The following is a 10920-nucleotide window of genomic DNA, read 5'->3' as shown; positions in this document are numbered from 1 at the left end:
AGTGGGTGCCGAAATTGACCATATTCAATAAAAAACGTATTCGACAGTCCCGCTGACGAAAAACGGCCGATTTGACGGATTTTGTTCCGATTTTTTTAAAAACGGGAAAAAACCCGAAAAAAAATTGCGTGGGGTCCCCCCTCCAAAGCATAACCAGCCTCGGGCTCTTCGAGGCGGTCCTGGTTCTAAAAATCCGGGAGAAAAAATGTCATGGGATCCCCCGTATTTTTAAAACCAGCACCGGGCTCTGCGCCTGCTGCTGGTGCAAAAAATACGGGGGACAAAAAGAGTAGGGGTCCCCCGTATTTTTTACACCAGCATCGGGCTCCACTAGCTGGACAGATAATGCCACAGCCGGGGGTCACTTTTATACAGCGCCCTGCGGCCGTGGCATTAAATATCCAACTAGTCACCCCTGGCCGGGGTACCCTGGGGGAGCGGGGACCCCTTCAATCAAGGGGTCCCCCCCCAGCCACCCAAGGGCCAGGGGTGAAGCCCGAGGCTGTTTCCCCCCCCCCCCCCCCCCATCCAAGGGCTGCGGATGGGGGGCTGATAGCCTTTGGAAAAATGAAAGAATATTGTTTTTTCCAGTAGTACTACAAGTCCCAGCAAGCCTCCCCCGCAAGCTGGTACTTGGAGAACCACAAGTACCAGCATGCGGGAGAAAAATGGGCCCGCTGGTACCTGTAGTTCTACTGGAAAAAAAATACCCAAATAAAAACAGGAGACACACACCGTGAAAGTAAGACTTTATTTCATACATGCCGACACATACATACTTACCTATGTTGACCCGCCGACTGCCACGCCTCCCTCGTCACTGAAGAATCCGGGGTACCTGTGAAAAAAATTATACTCACCTCAATCCAGTGTCCAGGTTATAATCCACGTACTTGGCAACAAAAAAAAAACGAACACCCGAACCAAACGGACTGAAAGGGGTCCCATGTTTACACACGGGACCCCTTTCCACGAATGCCGGGACCCCACGTGACTGCTGTCACAGAAGGTCCCTTCAGCCAATCAGGAAGCGCTACTTCGTGGCACTCACCTGATTGGCTGTATGCGCGTCTGCTGTCAGACAGCACATCGCACAGCTCCCTCCATTAGTTTCAATGGTGGGAACTTTGCGGGTAGCGGTGGGGTTACCCGCGGTCAGCCGCTGACCGCGGGTGACCTCACCGCTGACGCAAAGTTCCCACCATTGAATATAATGGAGAGGCTTTGCGATGCGCTGTCTGACAGCAGACGCGCATACAGCCAATCAGCAGAGTGCCAGGACGTTGCGCTCGCTGATTGGCTGAAGAGACCTTTCTGTGACAGCAGTCACGGGGGGGGGGCCTCTGCATTCGTGGAAAGGGGTCCCATGTGTAAACATGGGACCCCTTTCAGTCCGTTTGGTCCGGGTTGCCGTTTTGTTGTTTTGCCAAGTATGTGGATTATAACCTGGACACTGGATCAGGTGAGTATAATTTTATTCACAGGTACCCCGGATTCTACTTGGACAAGTGGACCGAACGTCGTGTCAACATAGGTAAGTATGTGTGTGTCGGCAGGTGTGAAATAAAGTTGTACTTTCAAGGTGTGCGTGTCCTGTTTTTATTTGGGTATTTTTTTTCCAGTAGAACTACAGGTACCAACGGGCCCGTTTTTCTCCCGCATGCTGGTACTTGTGGTTCTCCAAGTACCAGCTTGCGGGGGAGGCTTGCTGGGACTTGTAGTACTACTGGAAAAAAACAATATTCTTTCATTTTTCCAAAGGCTATCAGCCCCCCATCCGCAGCCCTTGGATGGGGGGGACAGCCTCGGGCTTCACCCCTGGCCCTTGGGTGGCTGGGGGGGGGGCCCTTGATTGAAGGGGTCCCCACTCCCCCAGGGTACCCCGGCCAGGGGTGACTAGTTGGATATTTAATGCCACGGCCGCAGGGCGCTGTATAAAAGTGACCCCCGGCTGTGGCATTATCTGTCCAGCTAGTGGAGCCCGATGCTGGTGTAAAAAGATACGGGGGACCCCTACTCTTTTTGTCCCCCGTATTTTTTGCACCAGCACCAGGCGCAGAGCCCGGTGCTGGTTTTAAAAATACGGGGGATCCCCTGTCATTTTTCCCCCCGGATTTTCAGAACCAGGACCGGCTCGAAGAGCCCGAGGCTGGTTATGCTTTGGAGGGGGGACCCCACGCAATTTTTTTTTCCGGGATTTTACCATTCCATTTAAAAAAAAAAAATAATAAAATATTTTTAAAAATATATAAATAATACTTGTGCCTCCAAAATAGACAAACCAAGTACCTAATCCCTTCTAATATAAATAGATATGCTATTACCAATAAAAAAAACACCAAAAAAAACATGTTTTAAATTTTTTTTTATTAGATTCCCCCACCAAAGTGTGGCGGATTGAAAATGACAAATTTACTGTCTAAAAGCACTGTTGTCGAATTTCCAAACTTCAATTGAATATACTTTTGGCGAATTGCTGCATTTGTACCATTGCAGAAATGTCGAATTTGACAAATTTCAAATTGTCGAATTTTGAAAGTCCGTTTTTTTGACGGAAAGTACTGAATTGCATTGTCGATTTTTTTTTTTTTTTTTTTTTGGTGAAAAAGTCCTGTTTTTCGACAATTTCGGGAATTCGACCGCAATTGCATATACCCCATAGTCTGTAAAGTCTGTTCTCACTAGAAAGGCTCTTGTTTTATAGAAACAAGTAAGACTTTGATCCGTGGTTACTATGGGTCACAATGCTTTAGTTGCTGTAGGGATGATGGGACTAGCTGTAGAAAAGTACGTGGACCAGCTGAATTTGTTACTATCATCCGCCTGTTGTCTGGGTTTTACTAGCAATGCCCTTGTTAGATTAAGTTTTAGTGGCTGCCAAGTGACTCCAATTGTAGCCTTGTTCCTTGAATATATTCACTATCACATCCAAGGCGTCTGGTAACAATGGGATTATTTTTTATGTGAGCCAACCGCAGCATCTGAGAATATGGTAGGCCTTGTTTTAACCGCTTAAAACTTTTCTGCAGATGTGCATAATATAATATTTTAAAAAAATACCTTTTTAAACTATATTAAATGAAACATTTTTTTAAAAACAATGTTGTGAACGTTTTTGAAGGGAAAACTCGTTAAGTGGTTAAGGCCTTAGGATGATGGCTACTCTATTCCAAAAGTTTTTTACAAACAAACTGACAGGACATACAAACTGTTGCCCCCAACTTGCTTCCCGTTAGTTGACCTGTTGAATCCAAAAAATGTATTAATTGCTAATTTGATATATGAACTTGATTGGTGACAGAAGTTGGTTGATCTCCTCCAACATTTGTATGAACAATGGTTCACCTCCATCCCACAGCATGAAACAGTCATCAATATAACGGGGTGTACCAGATAATATGTTGTTGAAATTCTGGTTTATGGAAGAATTCTTGCTCCTGCTTGAACATAAACGTTTGTATAGGCTGGGGCTACGCTACTGCCCATAGAACATCTGGCTAGCTGGAGATAATATGCCCCATCGTAAAGAAAATAGTTCCTTGTCAAAGCGAAGAGCAGTAATTGAAGGAATAAATTTCTTTCCAAACCCGGATTTGTCCTGTAGATTCGGAATGAACTCATGCATGACTTTTGTCATTGTGAGCAATGGAGATATACAGTGAACTCATAGGCAAACGCAGGGTTGCACGGAAACCCCCCTTCTCTTGGCAAGTGGATCAAATTATGACATTAATAGAAGAGACGAAAGCCTTACCATGAGATGGGAGAATGTGTGCTTAGAAATTACAGTTCTGCCTCCTGGTTCTATTATGTTTGTGTATTTATTTATTTATTATGGTATGTTTAATCTTTCCTGACCATTTATTTATATTATTTAAATATGTTTGATACAGCCCATAGTATAGATCAGTGGTTCTCAAACTCTGTCCTCAGGACCCACACAGTGCATGTTTTGCAGGTAACTCAACAAGTGAACAGGTGTATTAATTACTCACTGACACATTTTAAAAGGTCCGTAGGTGGACTAATTATTTCACTTGTGATTCTGTGGGGAGACTTGCAAAACATGCACTGTGTGGGGCCCTGAGGACCGAGTTTGAGAACCTGTGGTATAGACCATCTATAGTGTTAAATACAGTATTAATACTGTGTGCTATACAGTATCCAGTGTATAAATAGACCAGTGTTTACATTAATGTTGAGCGTTATTACTAGGTTCTTCTGCCATTCCCGCTCCAGTGTTCCACAGAGTGGGAGATTGTAAACTACATTTGGAAACCCCCCTCTAGAAATCCTGCGTTTGACACTGGAACTTGCATCCATAGTACGCAACATGACTCTGTCACTTAAGTTGGTAAATTATGTAAGGAAACTCAAAAAGGCTGTAGTGTCCTTAAGATAAATAATGTGTTTGAGGAATTCGGCCATTGGTTGGTATAGGGACCCCCTGGCTGAAATGATGGGTCTGCCAAGGGGATGCAGGCTGTCCTTGTGGACCTTTGGAACGGTGTATAACAACAGCATGATGGGAAACTGGGACAGCAAGGCCATATGAATTCATTTCTGCTTCTTTCAACACCTCAGGCAGTTCTTGTTGGTAACAGTATTTCGGATCTGCCGTAAATTTCAGATAAGTTTTGGACACGTAATAGTTGTCTTTGTATCTCTGCATTGTACTGTACGAAGTCTTGGACAAGACTGCCGCCCTTATCTGCAGGGCGTATCACGATGCTGGAATCCGTGCTCAGTGTTTTTAAACCTTGAAATTCATAACGTGTAAAGTTTGGATATATGCGTGCGGGGGTTTTATTAAACTTTTTTCAAATCATCCATCGATCTGACAAATGTTTTAATTGATGCATTAGAGGATATTGGAACACATATATATGTAAAGCTGCAACATACAGTAGGTGCAGATCAACACCAGCAACATAAGCACCTGGTTTATGCCAGGCATATGTTAAATGTACTTACACCATATTCACACTTGCCCACTACCAGCTGCAAATAAGAAATTCTACTGTTTACGCATCTGTCTTCAGGTCTGCGTGTGTTTGCAATTGCACGCACATGCCTCTACTCTTCTCCACCTACTTTAGACTGCCTCTACCTACCCCAGCCCCGCATCTCTAGACACAGGTTGTCAAAGTGCCAGAATCATGCCTCTCAGTATATTCAAATTTACATGTGCACAAATATCTGGGCATGATGAGCAGAGCTATTCTGCGGAATAGTGCTCATTGACCATACGACTCAGTCTTTCTTTGAAAAACAACCAGACTTTCACCCCAGTTGGCCATTAAAGTCTACACTAGTAGCATTTGGCAGCCTTAAATATGCATAACCATACTTGTCTGTCATGTTCCAGATATATAATACATTAGGAAATTAGGGGGAACATTGCTACATTTTAATATCTCTTAGCTTCACATTGCTGGTTTTGCATTTATGTGTAGAACCTGTATGTACACAGTCTTGCAATGTACATTGGTTTATGGATGGTTTCTTTATCATCTTAAATGTAAGAGGGTTTTGTTTTTGTTTTGTTTTTTGTTTAACAGTTTTTCTTTTTATACCTTAGAAATGGACTGCAAGAAAGTTAATCTTTTAGATCTGGAACTGCTTATTGATGAACAGGGCAAGATCCAGACCAAACCATATCACAAAGCACCTGAAACAGATTCATTGTGTGGTGAGGGCTCACCTTCCAGTTCTGTAGAAAAAGGTAATATGACACACAAGCAGCAAGCATATTAACATTAAGTGACCTTTTAGAACTACTGAAAACTAAGCTGGTATCTTAATATAATCAAATAGGCATTTTGCTGTATGACAATGTAACAAAGTGTAATGACAGCTCCTGTTTTATTGTCTCTCCAAAGCACGGGGGTATTGGCTATTTACTTTTTTAATAAGGTGGTGCTGGATCTGTCTTCCCTTTTCAGCACATACTGGGATTCCTGTCACCAAGAGAAAAGGCTATTGGGAAAGAGGAGACAGATTCAGATGTAAAAAAAGTAAGCATGAAAAACATTATATAAGTCTTTATTTTAAAGTTACTTTAATTCAGGTTGAATCTCAACATCTACATACAGAGTAACGTGAAAACTAAAGTACACCCTTCTTCAAATCTCCGTTTCATATTAGAACAAGAGCTAGTAGAATTAATTGATAGTAATAATGTAGACCAGAGAATGCTTAAATGTGTTAATTGTAATATTATGTGACAAATAACCCGGGACATATTTTACTTTGTCATTATTTATCAAAAATTAAACCAACATGACTAAACCATGTGTGATAAAGTAAAATCACTCTTACTGCTTCTTTATCAGTAAAGAAATGAACCTGAGTAAGGTGATGTTAATTGAATGCAATTTATTGGATTATCATCATGAAATGCTACCACCTCTATGAGTAGAAAAGACACATGCCAACAAAATCATGATTCCAGATCATTTTTTAAGTCAACCGCTCCATAGTGACATTACCAATGAAGATCCTTGATGAATACTGCCAATTTTCCCAGAGTAGATATCACTACAAGTCCACCCAAAGATCAGAATGTATGATGCTTAGAGCAAGAATTTAAGAATAAGAACTATCTTATATGAACTTATAAGCTAAATACAGGAATCTACAGGCCTCTGTCAATACAGTAAATGTTCACATTCATAATGCCTCTACCATCAATATACTGTAAATACTGAAGATATATGTGGCTTTCATGAAAGAGTAACTCTGAGAAATCCTTGTGGAACATTGTTCTCTGGACAGATGAGATTAAAGTAGAGTTGTTTTGATCTAGGTCTTCATGCACAGGGGACATATTCAAAAAATTCCAATTGCATTATATCACAAGAAACTCCTGCCAAACCTGAAGCACAGTGTTGTATGGGGGGATGATCACGGAGTCTTCTGTGAGCTCCTCTTTATACCAGTGTATTTTAGAGGAAAGTGTGAGACCATCTGTCCATCAACTGAAACTTAGCTGAAAATTACATCTACAACTGACTGGCTGCAAAAGAAAATAGGTTTTGGAATAACCAAGTCAAAGTCTAGATCTAAACCCTGCCAAGCTCCAGATACTCTCAATCATTAATAATCTGATTGAAAAACACCTACAGAAAATGACTACGCCATGTTATTACTGCTAAAGATGGGTCGAAAAGCTACTGAATGAAGGGGTGTACTTTTCACATGTGACTTCTCTATGTGTGCTTATTTATTTGTTAAATAATTACTATTGGTCACATGAGCTGACATTTAGCATATTTTAGGACTTGGTAAAGACTAATAAAAAATGAGTCCTTTAAAAACACAGATTTGAAGGAAGGGTTTCTTTTCCATGTGACTACATGTAAAATAGTTAAAACATGGATTGCACTATTTTTTTATTTTTTTCTGTCTGAATATAGAAATTGTCGTACAAAGACCATGTTAATTTTGGTCATAGTATGGGAGCTCTAATGCAGTGAACACATTTGGGGTATCCATCTTTTCCCTCCCTCACTTATACTATCGTCTCCTCCCCACTGCCTACAAGGGCAACTAACCCTTGGGTTCTGCCACCCTGCTGCTTATTTGTGTACTATGACCAGTATAAACCATTCCATGTATTGCAGTGTTCTGTAATGTAAGTCACTTTCTCATGTTTTTGTTTAAATTGTTTCTGGTTTTGCACGTTGTAAGGTTCTGCGGGCCCTTTGTCTGTAGTATGTGTCCTGAATTTCTTCATTTGTGGAATGGTTTTATATTTATTTGTTTGTTTAGTTTTAAATACATTTCTGAAGTCAGCAGTTCATTGTAAAATCTCTCTACAGCATTCCATAAAGGAGACTTGGAAATTCTCATTGATGAACAAGGCAAGATCCAGACTGAACCAATGAGGAACATGTCTGTGTCAGACTCTGTATGTGTGGAGAGATCCTCCCCCAACAGTATAAAAAAAGGTGACTGCTTTAATATTCCTTTAAGGCACCAGATATTGGCATGCATGTTTTTTAAATCTACAGTAGCTCTGTGAAAAGGTACTTTTAAATAAGACTATGCTGTTGGTAAAAGGACAGTACTTAAATGTGCTAAATATATGTAAAATTATCTGCATGCTGGAATCTGTATTGAGCAAAGGAATAGTCATGACAGAATTGTAGCAAGTTCATGGTAGCATTGGGTAGAATTAAATGTATTTAATGCTAGTAGAGGGGAAGAATGTTTTTCCAGCTGAACAGATGTTTTTGACAATCACTAAGTTCCAAAAACAGTGCCACAAACTTCACTTTTATGTAAGTTGTATATCCAGAGCAGCCTTTCTCAACCTTTTTACTGAGGAGGAGCCCATCAAATAATTTTCCTGACTCCGGAAATCCCTTGCATAGGGATAAGGTAGGCTTTAATTCACGTAAACATTGTAAATTGAGCAGATACCTAATTTATATAGGGACCTGTACCACCTGTATCACATCCACCGTATATACATACAGGACTGGGGGGGTGTTTTGGTGGGATGGATAGATATACAGAGCAATGATAGGAGGAGACCCTTACCACTTTGAGACATGACGGCTCCTTTGATATACAGCATCTCACTTTCCCTAGTGCAGTCATTACTGATGGGACAGGCAAGGTCCTTACTGTAAGGAAGCCTCACAGCTGAATACCATGGCTGATGAAGCATCAATCACAGTGTGTATATACTCTCTAGAGTTACTGGGCAATACACTGATTTAGTAGCAGTCTTCATTATAAATAGTGGCATATTAAGTGTTTGGCTAATGTAAAATGAAGTATCAGTCTTCAACCTTAAATCAGCAGTCCCTGTCTTAAATTTTTCACGGAACACTGTAGACTACTTGTCTGTCTGTACCAAGTAGTAGTAACCTCTCATTACAGCCTCTCTTCTCCATGGGAGTACCATTTTTGTTTCTGTAAGTAAGAAAAAAAAATGCTCAAAATAATAATTTTAATGCCACAAATGTTTCTTTTTTTATAACATTTAGATTCTTTTTTACTAGAGTCATTTGTCATCCCGGACAGAGACATATACACAGAAAAGTCTTTAGGGAACATGCAGAAGTGTCAAGGTAATCTGCCATCACCCTCCTGCTCGTCTAGCAGAATAACTGCTAACAGGAACTACAGGAGCAAACCTTCCCAGAATGGCATTCTAACAAAGATGCATGAGGAGGAGCATCACCAGCAGATGTCTATCCTCCAGCTTCAATTAATTCAGATGAATGAGGTGCACGTGGCTAAAGTGCAGCAGATAGAGCGTGAATGTGAAATGGCTGAGGTTGAACACCGGATAAAGATGGAGATCTTGAACAAAAAGAAAATGTACTGGGAGAGGAAATTGCAAACAATCACAAAGGAGTGGCCAGTAGCATCATTCAACAGACCTTTTCCAAACTCGCCATGAATTTTAACTTGGCGCTGATAACGGTGCAAAGATACTTGGAAAACACTGGTAGAGTACTGTAGAGGCTCTACCAACACTATAAACAATAAGTAGGCCCAAACACTGGCAACAGTTTCTGTGTAGAAAAAATAGTTACAGACAAATAAAAAATGAAAAACTAAAATAAAAAATAAAGAGGAAGAGAAAACTGATTAGTATATGGAAGGGGCTGGTATTGGGAGCAATGTGTTTTGTCTTTTAGTAGTAATAAAAAAAAAAAAACAACAAAAAACAAAATGCATCCAGCCTACTTCCTGCTGACTACATAAGCTGTATACTCTGGTCCTTTTTTCCCCGCAAACTGTAACTTTTTTTTTTTTTTTTTTAATCAGAATTTTTTTATTTGTATCACTTATTTTACTGACATGATGTTCACTTTTTATTATTTGTATATATATTGCCTAATGTTGGCTTTCTGGATTTGTTTGGTACATTTTTGGGTAATACATGGATAAATTGTATCCATTTATAAATCTATGGGATTGTGTGATGATTCGCTACTAAAAGACCACATGTATTCTGGAAGAGACCAAACCAATCCTTTAGTGGGAGTGTTATTAAACAATTGAACATGTTGAACACGTAGAGTGACACAGAATGTTTAATTTCACCAATTCATAACAATGTTTACATAATCCTCCAATGTAATGATTCTAAGGTTTTCCAGGTATTGAAGAGGCCAAAGGTACAAAAACCATTGTGTCTTATTTATATCACATAACCGAACTGATAAATCAGGGTTCCTATGAAACTTTGTTAGACCTGTCTATAAAGCACAAAGGAAGATGAGTACGGTGCTCTCCTGAGGTTACAATAAGCTTACAACTTCTCCTTACTCATCTGTTAGAAACCGTATTTGTGTGATTTGACATTAGAAAAATGTGTTGTAAAACTTAACAGTGGTCTGGCTTTCATTTTCTACACACTTCTTCTTAGTATACCAACACATAGGACTTATGTGGCCACTTATGTCACTATATGTTTGCCTAACTGAGGAGAGATGCATTTCTTCCAAAGAATGACAAAAGTAAACAAACAATATTGAAAATATTAATATTGGTAAAAGTAATGTTAAGAGTAGAAATTATGATTATGGGCTACGAAAATCCAAATACAGCTTTAGACTGTTCTGTGGGGAAGAATTTGGTTTGTTTAGTGTGTAAAAAGTGTAGTCAGTCCCCAGTTTAGAGTTAACTGTATTGCTCAAATGAAAATATTAAATCCTCGTTTGTAAGTGAAAATAAACTATCATTTCAGATGTATTTGATTTGTAGACTAAGGCATTTTTCATCTGATGTGTTGTGTGTTTGTGCATGGCTGAGGAACAAACTGTTAATAGATGTTCTGCTAGGTAATAAAAAAGGAAATATGCCTGTAATTGTGACATGTTGGTAACAGAACCAATGCTGCAAGCAAAACACAGCATATCTTATTTTCTCTTCCATCCTAGCTGTGGGACACTG

At 40.0% G+C, this 10920-nt stretch overlaps 1 protein-coding gene across 5 annotated transcripts in view; it reads left to right on the top strand.

The window, feature by feature from the left end:
* Positions 1 to 10719, top strand: part of MSANTD3 (Myb/SANT DNA binding domain containing 3) — a 78660-nt gene extending 67941 nt beyond the window's left edge. For 2 of the 5 annotated variants that reach the window (XM_063922907.1, XM_063922908.1), the window contains exons 3-6: positions 5582 to 5725; positions 5946 to 6017; positions 7824 to 7952; positions 9000 to 10719. In XM_063922907.1, coding sequence (XP_063778977.1) covers positions 5582 to 5725; positions 5946 to 6017; positions 7824 to 7952; positions 9000 to 9418 — 764 coding nt within the window. In that variant the 3' untranslated portion in view covers positions 9419 to 10719. The remainder of the gene's footprint in view (positions 1 to 5581; positions 5726 to 5945; positions 6018 to 7823; positions 7953 to 8999) is intronic. The other 3 variants (XM_063922909.1, XM_063922910.1, XM_063922911.1) reach the window with 3 other exon arrangements.
* Positions 10720 to 10920: the final 201 nt, after the last annotated feature.

Source organism: Pseudophryne corroboree, chromosome 5 (genome assembly GCF_028390025.1).
Source record: "Pseudophryne corroboree isolate aPseCor3 chromosome 5, aPseCor3.hap2, whole genome shotgun sequence".
NCBI lineage: Eukaryota > Metazoa > Chordata > Amphibia > Anura > Myobatrachidae > Pseudophryne > Pseudophryne corroboree.
Note: the sequence above shows the minus strand (reverse complement) of the source record. Positions and strands in the feature narration are given on the sequence as shown.